Source organism: Etheostoma cragini, chromosome 17 (genome assembly GCF_013103735.1).
Source record: "Etheostoma cragini isolate CJK2018 chromosome 17, CSU_Ecrag_1.0, whole genome shotgun sequence".
Lineage (NCBI taxonomy): Eukaryota > Metazoa > Chordata > Actinopteri > Perciformes > Percidae > Etheostoma > Etheostoma cragini.
Genome location: NC_048423.1, coordinates 24819712 through 24844649, shown reverse-complemented (window position 1 = coordinate 24844649; position 24938 = coordinate 24819712). Strand labels below are relative to the sequence as shown.

The 24938-nt window shown below is 42.4% G+C and overlaps 1 protein-coding gene across 16 annotated transcripts in view; it reads left to right on the top strand.

Moving 5' to 3' along the window:
- col13a1 (collagen, type XIII, alpha 1) overlaps positions 1–24938 on the top strand; it is a 125913-nt gene that overhangs the window by 33056 nt on the left and 67919 nt on the right. For all 16 annotated transcript variants that reach the window (XM_034898311.1, XM_034898318.1, XM_034898316.1 and 13 more), the window contains exon 3: positions 21370–21377. In XM_034898311.1, coding sequence (XP_034754202.1) covers positions 21370–21377 — 8 coding nt within the window. The remainder of the gene's footprint in view (positions 1–21369; positions 21378–24938) is intronic.

Here is a 24938-nt window from a genome sequence, read left to right as displayed (position 1 = left end):
CACTACTCCAGCTCTCTCTCCCATGGTACACTGCGGTCTGAGTAGCCACAGTAATTAGGGGGGGGGGGGGCGGTCTGCAGCCTAGTTGATGCTTTTGCATTATGGTCGTACAGCGTGTTGCAACAACGAATGGGACATATCACAATAATTATTGTCCTAATAATCCCTTATAATCACTCAGGTAATTAGGCCTGCGGTAAGTACTAGTAGTTATTCCTGTATGTGTAAAATATGAAAGTTGTGTCCCGTCATGGGAGATCCGTGTGTTCACTTTAATCTATAAAAATATCAGGAATGTTAATAATGTGACTCATTTCAAGAAAACATTCACTCTTCTGAATAGTATTGTTTCATACGTAGGTTGGTGTGTATGTGTGTGATCAGATGGAAGGTTGAGTGTGGACTGTTGAACTGAAAGAGAAATAGAACTGCTGAGGAGACTTATGGTCCTTCTTTACTTAGAAATGATGTGCTAATGTAGTCACTTTGCACCATGATAATGTTTACCATTTGGTATAGTAATAATGATAATACTGATAAACTGTTGGGAGAACATGATGACAACAACACATACGCTATGCATCAGTTCCAACAAGTTCAGACTGTCCAACATCAGGATCAGGATTCATCACTAACCCTGTGCAACAGAGGGACACTCCCAGTGCTGGAGACAGTATTCAGATCCTTTACTAAAGTAAAAGTACTAGTACAACACTGCAGTCCTGCATTGAACATGTAACCTTAATAAAAGTAAGTGATTGGATTTATTCAATATTAAAGTGTCTCTATGAACAGCAGAATAACTCCTCCTTTATACTTTTGTTCTAGTCCTCACACATGTCAATCTAGCTATTTTTGTGGGATAGGGGTACCTTCAAACTACTCCTTATTGGTAAGACACTCACAGTTTTGCACATTCCGATCTATTCCTGCGAGCTAGTGTCCCCTTCAAACTGACCTTTCTCTGGAAAGATCCCTAGCATACATGCATTCTAAAACCCGTCTGCTTAAATGTTCCTACCAGTAAGTGAGAATCATCAGGAAAATGTGGAAAAAAGTATTGAAAGTAGTCAATGCAGAACATTTTTAGAAAGTTTGAACAATCCAAGCAGTTGTGTGTTTAAAGTAGCCATATTATAAAAAAAACACTGTCTCTGGTGCTTCCACACACATACAGACTTCAAAAACCCATGCTGTTCTGAGTGAGATCCGGTTTCTGAGTGTCCTCTGTCTTCAGTCTCCGGGTGACATCTGCACGGCTTTCTACGTCACTAGAGACGAGGTGGCTAACTGTAGCATGCTAGCTCGTTCTCAATGGCAAACAATGCTCCAACAGCCACTAGTTGACCAGAATCTCCAAAAGAACTACTTCCTGTCCCTGTTGTGTCCCTCGTCTATACAAATCTAGAAAGTAAACAGTAAATCCATCCCTCTGAAATGTATCAGAGTAGAATTAGATAGTGACATGAAAAGAAAAGACTCAAGTAAAGTACAAGTACCTGAACATTTGGACTGGAGTACAGTACTCATGAGTAAATGTACTTAGTTACAGTCCCCCACTGGACACTCCACACTGAAAACCAAATCCAAACAAACCTAGCTGGACGGATACACCTTAGCAGTTAAATGGTGAGATCATAGACATGGACGTCTATGTGTCCCCAGCTGATGGTTGACTAACGGCCCAGGATGCTGTCATCAAGCACGGGCTCCTGAGGGCAGTCAGAGGAAGATCCAGGTTCCCAGTCCAACATCTCCTCACATCCTGAATTTCACATTCCACACTCAATCTGTTACATAGATAGACAGACAGATGGAGAATGGAATTGGGAGTCCAGTTAGAATGAGTGAGTCCAGTATGACCTCAGCAGCCTCCCAGTCCTCTGATGTCAATCTGACACCAACATAATTTGATACCCAAAGGCGGGGTTGATCTCCTGTGCCACTTGTACCTCGTTCACACCAATGACCAGGGTTGGGCCAGGGTTGTCTGATCACGGTTTCATTCATTCTTTTGGAAATGCAAACCAAGCCATGGGTATATCCTTGGAACAATGCATAACAAATACCTTAAGTTCTAGAAATGTGCAGTGCTTTACACATCCTGTTAAGTGAAAAGCTAAGTTGTCACATAGCCTCTTCCGGTCAAAAGTAGCTGTTAGCGTCATGCTCAATGACCTGCAGGGGGGCAGAGAGAATCAAACACAACTTATTTTGAACATAACTCCAGTAGCGCTCTTCAATAGGCCAACTAGTGAACGTTGTCATACAAACCAAAAATATGCATGCATGCATTAATAAAAGCACAAATTTGAGGTAAAATAGAGCTGATTGCCTGTGGCTCTCAAAAGTTGGGATCCTTCAGGTATTGAATATTTTTGAACGATACCTGGCCCTAACCCACACACCTTTATCCTGCACTGCACCTTCTGTGAATCAGAGCTTCTCATTGGCTGGGGGGCAGTGTTTGCTGTCACGGTGCGCCCTAGTGTGCCCGTTCACGCGTGATGACGTGGATATCCCAGATTATGAGTCCTGATGGCCTCTAAAGGGGGTTCGGACAACCAGTGTGTTGCCACAGTGGCTCAGTCTCGCTCCAGCAAGCCTAAAAGTAGAGCTCGGCCCCCCTGCCTGCAGCGCCGCGTCAGAGGGCCCAACGGGCCACCAGAGGCCTGTTGGCTCAGTGGTTCTACTCTGCTGATCTGAGACACAGAGACAAACGCTGGCCTCCACTTTTTTTGTTCTTCAGGTAACAATTGAATAGCAGATGGTTGATCTGGACCAACAAAATCCGCACTGAGCAGAGGCCCCGTGCTTGTCTCTCTGAGCTTCCTCTGTCTGGAAACCCCGGAGTTATTTTTTCATCCTCACCCCCCAAACAAGTGTGAAGCCATTTGGGCTTGTTTTAATTGGATTTGGTGGCACAACCGAGGTTGGTGTTATGAATGCTTTGAAGTCTTTAAAAACTGGAAGTGCACGACCAGTGACCACCTCTAGGTCTTAATCACCTTTTCCCACACACACACACACACACTTAAACACACACTTAAACACACACAGAGACCTCGACATTACAGCCAAACCAATTCTTGCCTGTGTCTTGCTCAGTTCAATACTGCAAGGATTACACAACTTGATGTTATCATCTTCAGGTAACAAATGGAGCTCAAATGTAGACTGACAGCTGTTATTTAAAACATTCAAACATAGACAAAATGATTATAATGATGAATCGTAATCATTATATCTCCACATTTGATTCCCAGCTGTAGCTTTAACTTGGTTTTCTATAAGGTAAGGTTTAGAATCTGGGTGGCATGCAGAGAGAGTGTGTGTGTGTGTGTGTGTGTGTGTGTGTGTGTGTGTGTGTGAGACACTGCAGAGCTGATAGGAAGTGTACTGTATGTGTGGGAAATCCGATCTGATCTGAGTGTGTATATGGACAGAGGCCATCTGGAAACACAGAGAACTCATGTTTATGTGACAGAAAAAGAGAGGTAGTGTGTCTGGCTGTCCACCTGTCTCGGTCTCTGTCTCTGCAGGAGCTTGTCAGTTGTTGGACTCGGACGACTCTAACAGCTATTGGATAGATTGTGGACCCTTTTACACGTATACATGGTTATATTGACTACAGAATATATAAATCAAATCCTACGCCATAGATACCTACAGTGGGACTCCCATCAATTCAGCTTTAGTCTTGTTGCTCTCTGCAGGAACCATCTCTGAAAAATGTACTATACACAGCACATGGGACATTAGACTTTAGTGATATTAGTGAGTAATTCTGAGGATTTAGGCTCGCATTTCCTTTAGGTCTGCCTAACATTTGGACATTGATGGTCCCCTGAGGATAGTTTCTTGTGTTCTTGGTGGCCTCCATGACCCTGCCAGGTCTAAATGTGAGCTTGACCAACACACGACAATGTGTCCATGCTCCAACAGAGATGAACACTGTGTGTTTTTACTGTAAAAGGCAGTAAAATGTTTATGGTATCCCAAAGCATGGAGTGTCACATATCAGTGCTCAGCGTTGCAAGCCTCACAGGCCTGCGTGGTCTACATGAACCTAATTTAGCTCTATTTTGTTATCAAATTCTTTTCTGGACACTACAGGGGTAAGAAATAAGGAAGTGCAGAAGGGGTCGCTGGTGGTGAGATGGAGGAATGTCCTGTCAGTCATTACTCTGCCAAGTTGGAGGTAAACGGCCGTTTTTGCGGCCAGGCCTGTTTTTCTCATCATGGGCTGCTCTGTATGAAACTGGATCCCAACGTGTGATTGAGCTTTTCATTTTGTTTGTCTTTGCGGTGGACATGCCATCCCTCATCAGACGTTACTGTTTATTTTGATAGGCTGTTGGGAAGGAGAGCGAGACAATCCACTGTGCATTGGCCTGAAGGTTTACCGCAGGAATCACAGTACCCCCCTGTGTGGCTCCGATCGTTCACCATATGCCTGCTGGTGTTACAGCTGTGTCATGATAAATAACAAGAGATTGTGCAGTCCAAAAAGGCATAATGGTGATGACATATAATTGCAAGTTAGGTCGATTTCCAGTTTTACCGGTCCGGTCCCGTGTAGGAGCTAAAGCTTGTTACATTTTTATGCAAACCGGCTGATACAGCATTTGTCGTTCTGAAAAATTAGCCTAAATCAGTAAGGGTACATCGTCATGGCGATAAATTCACCTTGTAGTGAAAGCGGCAACGGGCATGATGATGGTCTCATGGTAGTTCATGAAATGGTCACGTTATTCGTGTACAGGGACATGATTTTCTTGGGTTTTTTGTGGTGGTCAGGACAAAGGAAGCACCTTTTGTGCATGATTACGGTGGCGAGTAGTATTGACAAGCTGAAAGTCCGCGTACAGAGGTTGGTTGGGGGGGTGGATGGGTGAAACAACACAGTAATTTTACCCTGGGGACCGGGCATCAGGTCCCACGTATGACCGTTCCTTTCCCCATTTTTGTGGCGGTGCAACCCCCGGCGTGTGGTGTTTTCCTTTCTCTGTTGTTGCGTCTCCCATAGACCGCGAATTGATTCCTGGGGGCCATTATTGTCCCCATCTACCGATTGTGGCGGTTCATTTCCCCTTTGTTGCACCCCTAGAGCAGCCCAGTGTCATGGCAGTGGTCGCCAGCTTGTGGCGTTTTAATTCCCCGCTGTGGCGTTCCCGCTGGCCTATTTTAGGCTATTTTATTCACTTTAAACATCAGATGAAGGGATTTTTTTACACAGGTGATGCTGATCTGAGATCTCAGCCTCCTAGTAAACTAACTAACTACCTAGCCAGCTGGCGACTAAATTAGTAAAGTTTAACAACTTAATGTTTCATTCACAAACTTTTTCACAGCGTAGGAAAGCACTGCGCTCTCATCAGAACCTTTTCTGTAACAATACCGCCTCCATGTGGTCCGGAGTCGCTGCACTCTCATTTTGGGCTTTCTCATCAGTCTCCTACTGGTAACATTCTGTGGCTCAACCTAATATAACATAGGTCTAATTAATGATCAGTTTGTCTGAATGGCATTCCACTTTCAAGCTTTCTTTATGTCATGTAACCGTCCTCCCTCATATCTGCTCCATGCATACATGGAAGCACAATGAGCCAACAGAAACACAAAGACATTCAGTTTGAAATGAGATAAACGAGGGGAAGCAGCCAATCCTCACATTGGAGAGGCTGGAGCCAGTATGCTAAATAGAAGAGTTATGCTTGTTTCAGCACCAGAAGTTTATGTAAAAGATAATAAAATAGAGAGAATCTTGAAAAAACAGTACAATTGGTGACAATGGCCCCAGGTCAAAACTGAGCGGCTAGGTCCCTGTTGCCCGGCTCTCTCTGTTCATTACACATTACATATTTTATGTATGTATATAGATGCTCTCAGAACTGTGCACCATGCCCCCCCCCCCTCTTTTTTTTTTCTGCACTACCTGTACTTTATATTTTTATATTTTTATATTTTGCCTAAAGGTTTTGCTTCAATCTCGTTGCACAAGTACTGCCCTTGTGTATAAGGACAATAAAGGCCTGTGCATGTGCACTGTAATGGCCCATGTGCTCTTAGATTGAAAAATAATAATAATAAAAAAGTAGTGACGGCTGTCAAAAGTTACTCAAGCCTAACAACCCATCTGTCTAACGGTGTGAATTAGGTGACCAATAAAAATGTTGCATTTACTGTTCAACACAACGTACGTCTTTGCACTGACATTATATCCCATGTCACTTTCCACCTGAAGATAAATAGGGCTGCTGTGAGCTATTTTAAAGCCACTGTTTACACCCGTCATTTCTCCATCTCTGCCTGATTCATTTGTTTTGGACGGAGGCGTCCAGCTGACTAATGTCTCCGATGACAGCACCCATTCTGAGCCTGACCGTATGACATTCAAGTGTCCCGGCTAATGACAAACAGCACTCAAATATGATGATGGAGGCTTTCTTTGCTATAGAGGGCTGGAGTTTCTTGGCTAACTCAAACTTAAGTGGAGGCTGTAATTGTAGGGTTAAAGTGTCTTACCCAAGTCTGCAAGAAAACCTACGTTTTACTCTCCTGTGGCCTAAACGCCTGTTTCAGGGAGTTCAATGCACTGCAAAATACCAGACACTACGTAAATAACTTTTTCTACATGACAATAGGACAGCGCTGTCAAACTCACTTTCACTACGTGAAAAATAAGAAAAATAAGAATCACGTCAACTGGCCAGACATGTTTAGTTTGACATGATTTGATTTAATTAACATCTTTGACTGTATTTTTGCATGTCTCCTATATTCTTCTCACTTACAGCTTGGTTGTTACAAAGCCCCAAAAATGTAACTTAGCCATCAAAGAAGAAAGGTTGAAAAGATTGAGCAAAAAAGTGAGCAAAAGTTGCTAAAACGTTCAAAAAATTGCCAAAAGATTGGACAAAGTGACAAAAATCTTCTGAAAAAGCGGCAAAAACTAGGTGGCCCAACATTATTTATGAACCTGAATTGTTAAATGCTATGAGGGACAGATTTAAATTTGCCAGGGGTCTTGAGTTTGACACATGTGCAATAGGACATATATGAAGATCTTATATATCTAGATGCATGGTCCATGATCTGACTAAACACATTTGTAATGATAAGATACACTGTCTTATTTAATAAAATCCGTAATTTCAACTACATTTTAAAACTGATTCAACTCAGAAATGATAGGGCGTGGTACTTTAGTTCCTCATTGAGAGTGTTTTGATTTGAACTACATTTAATAATTAACAACATTTATCTGAATTATCACACCAACACCAGTAAACATGGGCAGTGATACACTGGCTACGGTTTAAGCTAAAACTCTTCCTCCTAAGCAAATAGAGGCAGGGCGGCTTATTTTTACACCAGTAATATGAGTTATCAGCTGCTTTCATCTGAATATATCCGGTTGGTTTTGTTTAATTAGAATAGGTTTTTTTCTGAACCTTTTTTCAACTTGGTGAGAATTTAGTTTTCGGGAAAAACAATGGAATGCATGTCTGGATATATTTCAGATATATTGGCGTCCTCCTTCCACGTGGCTCGGTGTGTCAGACCGTGGGCCGAGGGTGAAGAGGTGTGGGTGTTCGGAGAAGCTGAAACCCAAGCTTTGCTGTGGTCCCGCCATCAGACTGCAAGGGGGGTAGGGGGTGGTTAGCTTAAATCTCGGGTTCCTCTTTCATCTTTGTGGAGCCGCAGCAATACATCAAGGACTTGGGTGTACATTGGTGGCCAAATATTAATAAAAGGCACAGGGAAGGCTTGGGGGGGATTACATTTCCTCTGTTTATCAATTCAGGCCCCAATATAATCTTCATTAATCAAATATAAATGCTCATTTAATTAGGGTTGATTCATCTATTTGTTCCTATATTTTCTTTCACTTTTCTATCCAGTTTGGTTTAACCCTCTCTGATTGGATCCAGACTCCCCCCTGGTCCCCTCTAGTACGTTAGACTTGTGATGTTTATGTTGGTGGTTCTGCTTTTATTATTAAGGTAACAGGCGAGAGCTATTAGAGTGAGACCCTCCGCTTTAACACTCCTCCGGCACACATGGTAAACGCATCCATTTGGTTGAGCAATCCCTCTCCCGCTCCCTCTGTCTGAGCTTCTGTTTTAATAGCTCGCAGTGTGTCGGCTACCATTTCTCCTGCCTGGTAACTCAATTTAAGAATGAATCACCTCTTTAAATCCTCACAGCACCTCATTCTTATACTTGGCAGAAGACTGACTTATGAAGTCACATGGGGCACGGGGGGTTCCAGCCCCGCTGGTCCTTGGGGAAATATCCGGGAGATATTTCACATTAGGGATGTGACAAAGCTGGACGACATGTATTTGACTCCCTCACCACGGTAATATGACACATAGGGGAACCCGAGGAGACCAAACCAGTGTGTTTTGGTTGGTGTGAGACCGCAGGGTGTCAAGAAAGCGACTAGTTGTCATTCAAAAATCCATGCTGTAATTAAATTCCTCACAAAATGATGATGTATGTCAGCGGCCCGGCGATGAACAACACTGAGAAATTGACTCACGAGTTGAAAAATGTTCGCTCATAAAAATTCCAGCAGCTTGTTGTAGCTGTAAATTAGTTGGAGGTGCATTGAAATCCATTATGGAAGGTCAATAAAGCTGCTCCCTCGTAATTCCATGGACTGAAGAAATGAGGGGATCCATCAGTATTACAACCCCTAATGTGTGATAAACCTGCACCTGTTATGTTCCCAATGTGTCCATTCAAAAATGGTTTTAACATAATTAACTACGGATATAAACGTGGATATAATAGTTAATGTTATTTTTGAATGTGAATGCACTAAGCTGTGGTGTAGAAGAGGGCTTGTTCTTATGTTTATCCATATACAAGACTTATTACATGTTGGCATTACCTAAGTGACATAATAGCCATGTCCAGACCTTCCTCCACAGCGCTGCGGAAGAGGGTCTGGTGGGTCCACACAGCATTCTGGGATGGAAGAAAAAAGGACTCTGGTTTATTGGCAATTCTTTGAATCAATCACAATCATCTTGGGTGGTGCCTAGTGCCAGACGGAGCCACGGTGACTCTGCTAAATAGTCTCAGGAAGGAACTTGTTTTGGCGGAACGTTAGTAGTTTTAGTCATGTAACAGAAAAATCAGATTGGACAGATAGTCTAGCTAGCGGTCTGGGTTTACCCTGCAGAGATCCACCAGAGGTTAGAACGCCAACACAGAGAAAGATGAAGGGACGGCCTAAAAAGTAGCATTTCCCGCACCCCCTTAACAGTCCCTGAAATCTACACCTATTAATTCTCATTATAGCTAATGTTTCTAGTCCCATCACAAAAACAAAGTGTTCTAGAAATAATCACGTTCACAACTAATTGGAATGATGGCCAAACTACAAAAATAAGACCCAAGTTGCATATTTGATGATCTCAGGACTGGGGTCTAGCCCTTTTATTTAAACACGCTTGGTGTTGACTCTCGGGGTACATTTTAACACTCTGGGTCGGGAGGTAACTGACAGCTAAAGAATGGGGCAGGTTAGGAACCAAGAACAGGACACAAGCTCCTGCGTGAAAGTCCTGCGTGTCTTTTATACTACTCTCTACCGTTGTCGTTCTTAATACTACGTGGTCGTACAGCACCCCAGTGGAGCCGCTTCTCGGCCCTGTACTGTACGTTACCTACAAATCCTGGAGGGGGATTTTCGAGTTGCTTTCTGATTCTGTGAGCCACTGACCGAGCGTCAGTATTTGACGAGTTGGGAGTGAGAACAGGTTGGATTTACTGGCTTCCCTTTTTCTTGTGAGCTGTTTCATAAGACTGCTCTGATATTTAATTTCTCAGGTTCTTAAACCAATAACACTATTTAGATAAAGTCTCAGAAGACCCTTAATGAAGAACATGGATACAAATGCACATTAAGCATCAGATGCAGGAGGGCAACGGTGCAAGCTGCACAATACCCTTACTGTTGTCTTAACCCATACATAAAACACTGAGTTTACCTTGGTGAATTTGTTGTTTTAACCTTTGCTGAGTTGCCATTTGTCTGGGTTAAGTAATGTGCTACGGGTCAGGGGGAGGTGGGTTTTCCCTCCCAGGACGCCCTCGGCCTCTAGGCAAAGAGGAAGAGAGTGGCGCCGTACTGCTCTCATTGGAACTGCCTCAGCCTATTATTAGAAACTGCCATCAAGAGATGATTGAGAATATTGTTATCATGTCCTTAAGATGGATTGAAATGTTTCCAAGGCCAGGATTCCTGCACAGTGAAAGTTTGGAACCATATGAAGAAATTAGACATTAACTTGGGAAAAGTAAGGGAAGTTTTTGTTGGACCTTGGTTATTTTACATCAACAACATCTGTGGATGTGATACTATGAGTCAGTAGGGCCAATATGGCCGTTAGGATCAATCACTCACACAACAGTAAAATCTATAAATCCCCAAAATAAAGTAGCAAATTGTGAAACAGTTAGTGGAGGAAAGCTGAAAGAATGAGTTTCTCAAGCGTGCGTGGTCTTTAATAAAGAACATACATCACCATGTTGGGAAGAGTGGGATGAAAAGATAGATACCACATTCATGTTGCTGCATTTTTTACAGAGAAAGAACCATTACTGAATCCTACAATAGCATAAAAACAGAAAGCTTCTAACCAGGCTGTTCTCATCAACCATTCGTACATATAGAAAAGTAATACGTATGTATTCCATGCATTTATTAGTGTCCGCATCACAAGGAATGCTGATGTGTAAGACTGCAGAGATCCACATAGCGAGCAGGGCTTTCAGTGTCCCGCAAGACATTAGGAGGAAAACACAAGACTTTCACCCAGAAAACGGGAGTACTATTTAAGGGGACGACTGTTTTAACCCAAACCACCATATTTTTTCTAATCTTAATTAGTAGTTTTGATGGCTAACCCTAACTGTCGTAGCTGCCTGACGGTCACCTTTTCCACTAAACTCAGCTGTAATGGCTGCTGAAACAATGTCGCCTCACAGGAGCTGTCGATATCAGTCTTGGTTGCGAGACCAGTCTCAAGACAACTTTTGAAGGTCTCGGTCTCGTCTCAGAATCGACTGCATATTGTCTCTGTTACAGATAAACAGGACTTTGGATTGTATTTCTAGATTGGTCAAGACTACAACTGCCTTTGGATTATTTTATCAAGCCATTTCTCATATGGCAATAAAAGTGGTGATTGAAGAAGAATCTCAATTCACTTTCAGTGGGTGTATTTTTATAGGAATATGGATCTCCCATTCTCAATTTAAGGACTGACAATGGTTAGCATTTTCCACAATGTATAGTGGAATGCAGTGTGGGACTAGCACTGGTCTTGGTCTTGGTCTTGACTCAGTCTCAACCCATCGAAGTATCGGTCTTGCCTCGGTCTCAATACTGGTGATGACTTGGTCTCGGTTTAGGTGGTCTTGACTACAACACTACCTTACAAACCGCTCACAGTCAGTCTTGCGTCTTGCATGTTTAACGTGTACACAAATGGAAATATAAAACAGACGATGTGTGCTCTATGCTTCATGAAAAAGTTCTCAGAAAGAAAGAGAACATGTTCATTTCCCCAAATGTCCATATTTCCTTTCCTAGATTTGTTAAATGTGTTCATTCTTGAAATTAGCTTTTTTTCTATTGTGGGAAAGAAGTCTTTGAAACATGAGGCGAATGCTGAATTATCTATTTACACAAGGACGCATTACAAATAATCCAAACCAGTTAATCATGAGCACAAAATAGAAAATGAAGACAGACACTTGGCCTCGTTTCCCCATCTATCTCGAGTCTGAATCAAATCCCGGTTCCTTAAGTAGATCTTCCTTTGGCACGGCTTCAGCCTGTGAAAGTCTCTCCACCCAGAGAGCTTTTCAGGTCCCACCTCAGACTTCCACCCGCCACACCTACAGCTTCTGGGAAACGGCTCCAAAAACCCCCACAGGATGCATCTGAATCAATCGCTTAAAAACACAAGACAGATGAATTGCATCTGCTATCTCTCTGTTTTCCACACACTCGTCTGTCTCTCTCTTCCTTCTGGCTGTTGAAACCCTGCTGAATGACATATTGGTTTTCATGACAGGGGCCCGTGGACTTTTGAAGGTTATTTAACGTCAAAGGGGCCCTCTTGGGTCACAGTCAGGGTGCTGGGCGCATCCAAGCCGAAGGTGTTAAGAAGAAGCCTTTTTCTTTTTTAAATCTTCTTTTTTTTCACCACTGTGTAAATTTCCTCAGGTTTTCTCACACATTATCACTCACTATTTATAGAGGGAGTCTCTCTCATTTTTTAGCACCTCTTAAGGTCTTCCTCTTCTGGCTCAGTCTTATTTGTTAGTCTGAATTATCCATCTGCAGCCTATACGTTTTTGTTTTCTATTGAAAGGTGAGGTTTTGCTGGAAAACAGCTGACCTCTGTCAGTTTCCTCAGCCACAGAAGTCATTACTTCTCCTCCCAAAGATCTTTTGTCCTGCTAATTCCTGCCCTGAGGCCTAACAACAGCTCACCGTGTTCAAGAGCAAAACTTGAATAAACCCTCATTGTGCCTGAATGCAACCCTACCATTAAGTCAATGAAAAGGAGCTGGGGCTAAAGGCTCATTAAAGCTCCGGCCTATTGAAGAAAGGCCCTGACTGTGCATTGCTAGTGGTTAGATGAATTAGCGAGTCAGGGAAATGTAACCGTGTATCCTGAGGCACTGATCTTTAGTCTAATTTCATAATGATAGACCGTGGGGTTTATTAGCTTCCCAAGCTCAGAGGAACGTGTTTGTTGCATGAAAACATAAAACTAATGCAGTCAGACATGATTTAGTGGACATGTGTGTATAAAGTAAATATAGTGTGTCTTTCATCACTCAACAGACTAATCCACTGAGCCTGGATGTGGCACGTTGCTCAGAAAGCTTTATCTTTGGTGGATTCTGTCAACCAGACTGGAACCTCATCTACTAATTGGGGTTTGGGCTTCACTGCAGCAATACATCAAATTACTGTCTTTTAATGTTTTTTGATCATGCACAACAGACCGCACAACAGTTTTGCACCACTGATTCATGATTGTTAACAGAAACTACCAGACATGTTTCCAGGTAAGAAGTCACAGGATTATACATATCCTTTGTAAAGTATTTGGAAATATTAGGAACATAAAGGATGGATAATTCTCAGTATTATAATATGGTAATTACCAATTTTAAATTCCAAGAGGTGTTATCTAATTTGGAAGGTATTACGCCGATAGTAGCCTATATATTACCCTATTGTTATCATATTATTACAAAAATAATATAACTTTATTACCTTTACCCAGATATGCATATCATCAAACCCATTCCAAGTTATTACATCTGTTACCTTCTTATCACCTTATTTCCCTAGTATTACATCGTATTACTATGATGTATTACCCCAATATTACTGTGGTAATTACAAGTCATTACCTACTTATTATTTCTTTATTATCCCACTGTTACCACATCATTACCATCTTATTATTCTAATGGAATCTAAAGTGCTACCAAAATAATTCAGCAGAGGCAGGGATATATGGACCAGATGGGTGGAAAATATGCATTATAATTATGCAACTGGTTGGCAACAACTTTATAGGGTGATAATATGTCAGATGTTGTGTTTTCTGCTTGTTCTGCTACCCTTTAGTGACTAAAGGAACCTATTAATGCAGCTTTAAGTGTGGTCTTAAAAGTTAAGGAAAGAAAAGTGAAAGGTATGATTTATACGCCGCAACTTCAGTTCCACTCATTGCCATGAGTTGCATTGGGGAGCTTGACTTTTGTCCAGACTGGAGTAGAGGACAGGAAGTTTTTCAATGCATGCATTTTTCTCCTCCTGAGAGCAATTAAAGAGAATGATCGTTGAGTCAGGTTAGTGGCTTTTTCTGGCAAAGATGCAATGTTGTTTCTGTGGTGACCTGCTGCAAGAGCTGCTGGGTAATTATTTAATCCCAGGCTTAGCGTTGTTCTTTGTGGTCTCGGGCCTGTTGGAAAATATCCCAGTCTCTCTACAAAGGGTATTGAGAGCTAAACAACTACACTCATTCATTTTACCCATTCTTGAATTGGCAAGAATGACAAACCATGAAACAGCTGGGGAAGGTTTCATGGAATTAGATGCTGTTTGTGTAATAAGGGGCAGGCTATTTGGCCTCTAATTGATTTAATGCGTCAGGTATCCTGCAGAACGGTACTTTTACAGTCTGCACATGGAGATGTCATCAGCGCGAACAGCATGTTGTTCCCAACCCTAAAGCAAATTGGCTCCACATTTGTGAAGCCTGTGCTCCGAAGGTGTCATATCCCAAACAGGCTGTAGATGCAAAATTCTTCTCAGAATGACACCCTTTGGCATGAAACCTCCCTCTTCAAAATAAATGTAGGAAATGGGACTGGACGTGCAGGTTCACCCTCTGTCCGACAGCCAAAGCAATGTCATTCCTAGAGGTTACAATTTTCTTTTCAGCAGTATTAGAAAGCCTCTTTTTATATTAGCGTGGTCCCTTTTTCTTCACATTTGTCATTTCTTTCATAGGAAGACATTAGTTTAGCATGGAGTCAAAGATTCAAGCCGCTTTTGAACTATGACTTTATGACTGTGAAGTTTTACAAGGCAAGAAATTTATATGAGCTCCATGGGAATGGCTAAGTTGTCTTGTATACAGTTAATATGCAGCGGATGAAGAATGGGAGCCTTTGTCCTGACTCTGCCTGTGCCTCTCTTTCCACTGGACAGGCTGGAAATGAACAGAGTATTTGATGAACTGTCAGTTTGTCTATATGAATGTTTTGTGGAGGGCTTTGAACCCAATATCGATGCTGTTCAGGTTTATTATTCCCCTGTGACTGCAGGAAAGAGACGTCCCACACTGCAGGTACGATTTTTCAAGAAAGTCCACTAACGGCTCTCTATCCACATGTTTCATTTGGAAACTGGAGTCCTTCAAGTGTGTGATTTTTCCAGGTCTCAATAAGGTGGAAGCATTTTTCCTCTCCACGAGTGGGGGACAAAAGTTCATTTAGTATTATCCTTTGATTGATACGCACCCCTCAGTAAATCCCCTCTACTGTTTGCACAACTGCAGTTGAAAATCCTCTGTGTGTGAAAGTGAAGTTTCATAGCGTAGTATTCTTTTCCCCTAAAAGACGATTTTGTCGTCAGAGCCAAGTGATTGCTGTGAAGGTGATTGGACACGCTCTGCTGACAATGCAAACAGGCCTTCCACAGTCCTGTCACCATATCTGTTAATGAAACCTTTGACGTAAGCATGGATTGACTTTTTACATAACGCGGTCTAAGATCTCAAGCTCACCTCACACCACCTGCACAATTCATCAGACTACTTCTTGGTCCAGGCTGCCTGAATTACAATGAAAAACTGCACTAAATCCAACTGACGATGGTGTTGCAGACCGGCGCAGTTTATATCTGCAGTGGAACTTGTTAAAGGATGAGGTGTTCTCAGTTTCTGAGGACTTTACTCTCTGTTTGCCCGTTGAGTTGGTTCAGGCATCTGATCATGATGCTTAGGGGATGCTGTCTTTGGAGGTTTCCGTCTGAGCCCAGGGAATTCTACATTTTCCATCAGGAGGAGCTGGACTGTGTGCCTATGTCCGCTACGCCCTTTCTAAATCCAAAAAGTACACGAGTCACTTTTGGAGCACTATAGACAGTGATATAGGACCTGCTTTACTGCTAAGGTGTGAGGACTTGTTTGATCCACTTGTTCCATTAATCTTAAGAGAAATGTAAGTCCTACAGGCTGCCTGCATTAACATCAGTCCAACGCTCTGATCTCAGTGCTTGAAGAAGGCCACAGGCCCTCCAGTGGACCATGACATGCTTACCTGGACTTCACATTTATCTTCCAGGACGTAAACTGGCATTGACGTGTTTCTGTCTATGTCTGCTTTCTGATGACCAATCTTCCAATGTAGTCTAACATAGAGCCTTCCTCTAATCTCTCCGTGGTTCTCACCAAACGGGAAGCCTGCCCCCCCAGGACATCTCCACCGGCTGCTGCTGTGTGTTTACAAGGGCAACAGGAGAGGCAGGGGAATCTGAGCGAGCAGGGGTCGATCCGGGAGGCTGTGGTGGGTTTTGGGATCTGGATATTTTCAGAACCTAAATTCCACAGGTTATTCCTGGATCATATGCTGCGACAGAGCTGTCCCATGTCTCAAGATGGCAGTCCACCTGCCCACCACACCAGTGAAAATGCACCTTTACTATGGTGGATTTGAAAGTTGAAATGTTTGCAGACGCAGAGGGTAAAGTATCCTAGTAGAATATCGGGTAACTGTGTGATATTTCCAAAGTGTCCTAGACATTTGGATGCATAGTTTCTTTAAGAACATGCAAAAGCTAGTGTTGAGTAAATGACTGACTCTAATAGGAGCAGGAAAGGGGGAACGCCCAGACTTTGCATGTCGGCATGCAATATTAGATCTCCGTTTCCGGCCACATTTAACTAGTGGCCTTACATAAACAGAAACAACAGGTGTTAGCAATAGTTAGAGAGCATAAGCTCAGCAGAGGAGGACTTGAAATACATGACATCAATGCAAATTCCCTTGTGTGTGTGTTTATGAGTGTAGTTTGTTTCATGTTGTGCCCACTGTTTGTTGCATGTAAAGCTGTTGCCTCAGCGGCCCCTCGTCAGGCGCCACTTCATGCGCTATATTTGAACCCCGCACCCCCCCAAAAGTGCCTTTGGATCAAGGTGCTCTACAGTATGTCCCTTGGGTGAGTGATCCCAGCCAACAGGATGTGATGGCAGGCCCAGAATGCAACAGGAATCTTGCTTCCATGTTAGCTTTCCCCACTGTTGCACTCAGAGAAGGTTTAGGCTTACCCTTTAGGGAGTGGATAACAACTGCAGGAATGACTGGAACATGCCCTGCTCTAACTGAAACTCCATCGTGCTGATCCCATCTCACAACAGAAACTCACAAATGAGAAGATTGTTGGTGTTTATGTTGTGTAGAACGTAAGGTAGCGTTTGTTAGTTTAAAGTTATTGTTGTGCATTAAACTAACAAGTGCAGTGTCGTAGGAATGAGCCAACATGGCGCTCAGTATTGCTGTTGCCGGCGGTCGTACCCGTCCGGATCACGTGGCGGTTGGGAATGTGTGCCTGGTCGGAGCGATCCTATTGCTTGCTCCATAGAAGCGCTCATCCGATCGACCTCACACGCGATACACACTCCCTTAGGTGCTCAGCATTACGCCCGCCAAGCGTGAAGTCGATAGGACGAACGGTTCTTAGATGCGAAGTAGGGCTGACCTAAATGCTTCAAAGTTTCAACAGTTGCCATGGGAATCAATGACTCAAATCTGTTTTTAAATGCTTTATTCTTTTTTTTAAATACATGATCAGATGATTGTATTACAGCATTATTCAATATTCATTAACATTAATGTAATTCATTTATTACCCAATATTCTCAGGAGAACATTAACCAAGAATATGCACGACAGTTATTTATACATCCACAGACAGACAGAGACGTTATTCTATAGTTTATTCTAATAGCAAAATTGTATGGAATATTAGAAAACCGAAAAGGTCAACATCATCTGCCTTGATCCAGAGATGTTACGTACCACGTGTTGCATTCATGGTAGCTCAACATTTGCAGGAGGAGGAGCTGATTTGGATAGAATTCAAAATGAAGTAAAATCGGTCTAAATGCAATCATCATGGATAGATTTGTCAGGACCCACACAATCCATGAAAACAAGGTTTTTTTCAGCGACTTAAGGTTAATAAGTTACAGGCCGAAACATAAAGTTCACGGTTATAGCGCCACCTCTTGGTCACATTGGACCAAATACAACACTGCACGCCATTAGGTCCCCAGCAATACAACCGCCAAGTGGGAAGTAGATCAGATGAACAGTTCTAGAGATATTCGAATCTTGATCTTTGATTCTACCCTCTCCCTTGAGCCCCACGTCCGGCATGTCATTAAAACCTTCTTCTTGCACCTCCACAACATTGCCAAAATCAGACCCTCTCTCCCACCCCCCACTGCTAAAAGACTCCTTCACGCCTTGATCTCCTCGAGACTAGAGTACTGCAACTAACTTCTCTTCTGCATCAGCTCTACCAACATCAACCGACTCCGACTGGTCCAGAACGCAGCCGCCCTCTTAATCACCACCTCCAAATCCTGGCACCACATCACTCCAGTTCTAAAACAACTCCACTGGCTTCCCATCTCCCACCGGATCACCTACAAAATCCTGGTCCTCACCTATAAAATCCTCCACCATCTGGTCCCCTCATACCTCACTGACCTCCTCTCCCCCTACCAACCCTCCTGTTCCCTCAGATCCACCCCAACCGATCTCCTCTGCCTCCACTTAAAGTCCAACCTCGGCAGTTTAGGGGACAGAGACTTCTCTAAGGCCGCTCCCAGGCTCTGGAACTCCCTCCCCCAAGAGATCCGCTCCTCTGAGTCCCTCACAATCTGCCAGTCCCGCCTCAAGACCCATCTCTTCCCCACTGCCTATTTGTACCCCCTCCCTTTTCATCCCATTTGCATTGGTTTTCTTTTCTACCTACATTGTAAGGAGGCTTTTAGTCTATGAAAAGCGCTATATTGATTCCATTTATCATTATTATTATCAATATGATTAACTATCCAAAGCAAGTGAGGTATCTCCATCATTAGATATTCATCTTATGAGGACAATTGGATAAATGCAAATATTAATATTCAATTTCATGGCAGTATAATCAGAAGTAGACATCTTGTCCTGGACCAAAGCTTTAGGTGAACCCACCGATCCTGGACATCCTTACAGGTCCAGTGCTGAGGTTGAAGTAGGGCACTGCAGCAGGGCTGGGCAAGCTTTTTATGGAAATGATATGAGATTTGATATTTAAGGCCTTTTAGGCCAAGTCACTGGTAAGAAAAGATATTATGGAGGGGACTAAAACATAAAAGTTGAGTCGCCCATAAAATCCCTCCCTCACCCTGAACTCTTTTACTTGTTCCAACTGCTTTTCATTTCATGCAACTGCAAAGTGGACAAATTGAGCTGACAGCTGGACAGACATAATAAACCTGCTTAGAAGAAAAAGCCGGGGATTTGATATGACCTTTCACGCAAGAGATTTGTCATTACTTATTTTCCCCACCTTCCTGTGACTGACGCATCAACATCTTTAATGGCCCCCGTCTGAATTCAGCAGTGATTGGGTTTGTCCGATAACCTCATAGTGCTTGTGAAAAGGTCAAGGGGAAACATGCTGTTTTTTGTGGAAGGTCTTCCCTTTTTTTACGGGGGCTGAGTGAGTCATAGCTGGACCTGGCCATCTGTCCCTCCCATGAGTTGTTGATGAGAGTTTCTGAGCCTAATACAATCTAAACTACTAAATATTAGAGTTTTGATAAGGTTTCTCTGTCTGGACATACGCAGTACATCAAGATGACTTTTGAGTTTTTGTGTGTGTGTGTGTGTGTGTGTGTGTTTTTCCAGGCCTGTGTGTAGTGATTTCTAACAGAAGAGAGTGTAAATTGTAATTTCCCCACTGGGGTCAATAAACAGCATAAATTAATAAATTAAATCAATTATTCAAAATAAATTACTCACTGAGTGAAGATGGCTAAAGGTTGAGGTTGTCCATAGTAGAATGTGATTGGTCAGTGTTCACATGAAAGACACACAATTAGGCCAATCATATCATGTCTCTTATGTCTTGAGGTTGATCCAAAAAACAATCATGAAAAAATAATCATTTAAATCCAAGCTTAATACACAATGGGCCAAAGTTAAGCAATGTTCTTAAGCTTGAAATACACCAAGTTAAGAGTCAATGTCCACTCAATTATCCCCAACCAAGTAAGTTCAAATAATAAAGGAAAAGCTGGATTGTTATTATTAACTTTACTAAGCCTCTGAACTTGTGTAGAGAAATGTGTGGAGACATATGTTTAAATGTGAGAAAGGAACTTCCCAGCTGGAGTAGGAATATTAAGAGATCAGTGCAAATATGCCAGAAGTGAGACCCTTCTAAATATAAAGGGTATTCAATGAAAAAAGGATTGGATGATTTAAACCAAATGTGGACACTAAAAGTCTCCATGGAAACATAGGATTAAAAAAAGATAGGAATAATAAAACATGCATCACGTCAATAAAGATAGCATGTTGTACTGATTGATTTTACAAAGAACATCTAATTGTTACATCCATATGCAGTGACTGACAATAATTTACTGTATCCCATTTCTTACATAAGGCCAATGTGAGTAGCAGATTTGGACAAAGTCCCAGGACAGTTTTTCAGATGCACAACGATCCAGACCCCTGACATTCTGAAATGAATCCTGTACTTTATGTCTCAATGATTGGACATGTCACTAGAGGTCTTCACAGGTCCCGACATTTGTGCCCGAACCCAAAAAGACCCGGAAATGTGCTCTCTGGAACTGTATTGGTGTTTTTTTGTATTTATTTATTTTTATCTGGAGCCAGACCTGCAGAGAACCGAAAAATGTCAGACTCAAACCTAACTGGACCCGGGAGACACAGACCCGATCAGCACTGTTTTGACAGCTGATTGCGTTTAAAAGTTAAAACTTTAATTTACAAGTCAAAACAGAACTTTGTGTCTCACCTTATGTAACATCAGTAGCCTTCTCCCCAGTGCCTGCCAGGTTGATGTAAATCCTCCTCCTTGTCAAGAAAGTTGGTACAAATCCATCCAGGTTCTCTGTTTGTCCTCACTCGCAGTTTTGTTGTGTCTAGCAAAATGAACATAACTTCTGCTGCTTGCCCTTTTTGAATTAAAGTGACAGTTGATCGTTGCTACATCTGTGTTCTTTGAGTTTGACCTCTTCAAGTTAGAGCGTGCACACACACACACACACACACAGACAAAATCCACCCTGTCTGACCACGGCCGGGTCTTCTCGGATCCTCTCAGGCATCACCATAGGCGTCCAAAGGTCTTTGTTCTCATGGTTGGGATGAATCCATGATCTATATAATGTGTCTTTAAAAATACATGAACACAAATCACTTGGTGATGCTCTGTTCTTCAAAGTCTACATTTCTGCTTAAAAAATACAAACAGAGGCTGCAGAGAATATTTCTGAAACATATTTGGTTGCTTCAGCTTCACATTCTCGGCTTGATTAACAAGCCGACACTCGCTCGAGACCCCAGACCATTAGTTCCATTTGACCCTGTTGAGTGTATTTAATACTGTATGAATATGGCATGATAGGTATTCAGACTGTATGAATGTTATGTATGTTATACACAATGCATTTAAAAATGTTCTCTCTCTATCTCTCTCTGTCTCTTGTTGTCTTACAGGACCTCCAGTAAGTAGACCAGACCCCTTTGTGTGACCTTCATGTGGTAAAGTGACTGATTATTTTTGCTATTTGGTGTGAAGTGGATAAACTGCAAAGTCTCCTCGAACATACCGGATGCAAATAACCTGCCTCGCCTGGACGCAGTGACACTGTGTAGTGCTCCATCATATGGCTCATTATAGTATAGCTTACTATATTCTGTCATGAGCCAAATGTCTTGTGAACATTTTGTGGTTGCACTTCAAATTGTACAAACAGTTTTGATTCTTACAAATCGTTTAAGTCTCTTTGGTTTTTAGAATCAAATTTGAAGGTACATCTAAGTGATTGACTCTGAGGTGCATGTAGGTGTGAATGCAACCCAGGATCACGCCTAAGCATGTGATGCACCTGCTGGGTCCGTTGGGTTTGGCGTGTCAGGGTCACGTTTTGCCCCCCCGAGGCGTGGACATTACATGCATGCAGTGGTGTAGTCCAAGTGATATGCAGGTATACACAGTATACCTACTAAGAAAGCTTACTATATACTAAGACAGTATGAACACACATACACAGTATCCTGTATTTCTATTTACCCTCTTAAAAATCCCAAATGACAAGCAACAACATACCTTTCATTATATCTTTGATATATTTTGGATAAATAATTGTCATCTGTGTTTATCTTCTTCGCATAGGCTAAATAAAGACATTTTTTTATGAAAATCGGTGAATAAAAGTGATCTGAATGCAGGAAATGAAGTCTTTGATGCTGAAAGTAACCCTGGGGGAGGACAGCCAGACCCCCTCTCCCAAAGGCAGATTCTGGCCCACATAATGTACATAGACCAATATATTTATATACAGTACAGTGCATACAGTACTACACCACTGTACACATGTATGAAGGTGCTTTACAAGCAGAGAAGAAGCATGAAGTTCATTCCAACCACCGTCCCTGATGAAGATTGATGGCTAAAATATACTTATATATTTTAATTCATTAACTATTTTAGATTGCCTATGAGTGTTGCCATGTTAATTTGATTTCGTGACACTGACACTAAACCCAACGGACCAGTGGGTGTATTGCACGCTAAGGCGTGATACTGGGTTGGTAAGTGTGACTGTGAGTGGTTGCAGGTGAGCGGCCTGGCTGCCTCTCGCCCTCTGATCAAGCCTTCGGTCAAAAGGAAAACCTTGTCCTTGACTCCAGGGCTTTGATGGCACACAGTTTCCAAACATCTGGCCACTATGAGTTTGACTTTTGTAGCGACGTGTCAGTTTTAAAATCACCTCTGCCAAATATCCCTCCCTGGAAAATGTGAGAGATAGTTTCTACAGAGGCAGTTTTAAAGGTACACGAGGTCAGACAGCGAGGCGGATTTTCCACTCTCACTACACTTCCATCTCCGCAGGATCTGAGCAAAGACGTGCTCAGATTCCACGTGTCTCTTCCGCTAGAGATATTGTATGGCAAACACCTATGGAGCTCAACAGTGGCCGCCCACTTATATAACTTTAAGATATTTCCCCCTTCAATATCTCTGCTGACGTTTCATTAACTGCTTATATAAAGAGTTTGAAGTCTAGAACCAAGCAACCAGCTACAATATGAATCAGGACCATAACATATTTTAAAAGTGAAAGAAAAGGGAAAGGTGCAAGTAATTTCAATTGTACCAGCAAGCTCCAGCAACCATAGACGGAGGCTGTTATGCTGAGGATTGTGGGTAGTGTAGTACCTCTTTAGGACATTGCAAATAAAACAAGGTGGATTTTATACACACATGTGGTTAGTCTACCCCAGAGGGTTTAGACCAGAGATCTTTAGCAGGGGGTCTGGACCCCTAGGGATCCTCAGAGTTAATGCAGGGGGGCTGCCAAATTATTTTAAAGATATGTTTTTGAAAGTTTCTATAGTTTCTACATATATTCCTTTGAATCCAACAAATCAATAGCAAAGATCGATTGGCCTAATTTAAAAGTAATATATGTATGTTGACATATTGAAGATAAGCTAACAGAAAGTAGCCACTAAGGTAGCTGTACAATTAAACTTAAAGATTCACTGCGCCTTCCACATGGATGTTCAACATTAAAACATGATGTATGAATAATATCCATTTATTTTCATCCATTCGGCCAAGTTTAATATGCAACCCAATTGTATAGTAGAATATTGTAACTTTTGAAAAATAAACTTTCAAAAATATATTTTTTTAATTTGGCACTAGATCTGAAGACACCCTAGGGGTCCCGGACCCCCTGTTGATGATCCCTGCTCTAGACTTCCGCTGCATGATAAATTGGCAAGGACGGTGTCCAATACCTTTCAGGACCAGTCCCACCAGAAAGTGGCACAGCACAATGAATTCTGATGTCCTGGTGAAAAGGTGCAGCTTAAAGCTTGGTTATAACGCGACAGAGCACGGGTCAACACAGTTGACAGTAATTGATAGTAATATAATAATAATATCTTTATTTGTGTAGCACTTTTAAAAACAAAGTGACAAAGTGCTTCCCATAGCAAGCCAAGAACACAACATAGAAACACATTAAAACACACAGCCAGTACTAACCCTGACTAACCCCTTGTGGCAGAACCATAAACAGAATAAATCAGATGGAATCAGGGAACGAGGTGCGATGGAAGTGGGGTTTAGATTTAAAAGAAGCCACTGACAGCCTGCCGTAATTCCAGCGCCTGGGGGCTCTTATTTCAAAAGCTCTGACCCCCCTTGTTCAGCTGAGGGTCTGGAAGAGATAAAAGGCCCCTGCTAGAGGATCTCAAAGAGCAGGGTCATACGGGGATAAAAGATCTGAGATAGTCTGTGGAGTCAGACCATTAAGTGCCTACGTAATTAAAAGAATAAACCAGGATCATGTGTTTAAACCGGTTCTGGTTAAAGCCTGGCAGCTCTGTGGCCACTCTACAGGTCTTTGTTTATTTTGGCATGTACAAATGGCTGTTACAGTGATCCAGGTGTTGTGAGATAAGGGCAGGAAAAATAGTTTCTGTATCTTTAAAACCTATAGGTTTGAATTATACAAGTCTATATCCATGATGTTCCCACTCCAGGATTGCTCTGTTGCCGCTGGAAACAAAATCTCCATTCATTTTCAAACTCCTTGACCCGAGCTCTAAGGAAGATTTCCTTAAAGATGGAACCTAACACAGCTGTAAAGTGATGTAAAATAGCTTTTTTTCGACTTTCTCTCTTGGAACTGCTTGCTGGCGATCTTTGTAAAAACCTAGTAGATCGCAACCGGTCACATGTAGCATCACAGGGGCTGGGCTCTGTTGGGCTCGGATGGGCCTTGTGCATGGAACACACTTTAACATGATCAGAGATGATGGGGGAACACCCTCGGACTGGACACCAACAGGGGTCCTTCACAAGCTGTCAGTCAAACACTCCAGACGCAGAAGGACAACTGACAATGTCCATTTTCAAACCAGTAGTCAACGGAGCTACACAGAAGGAGGTAGCTTCATGCTAAGGTTTCGTGTGTAATGTTTGTTTGTGTGTGTGTGTGTGTGTGTGTGTGTGTGTGTGTGTGTGTGTGTGTGTGTGTGTGTGTGTT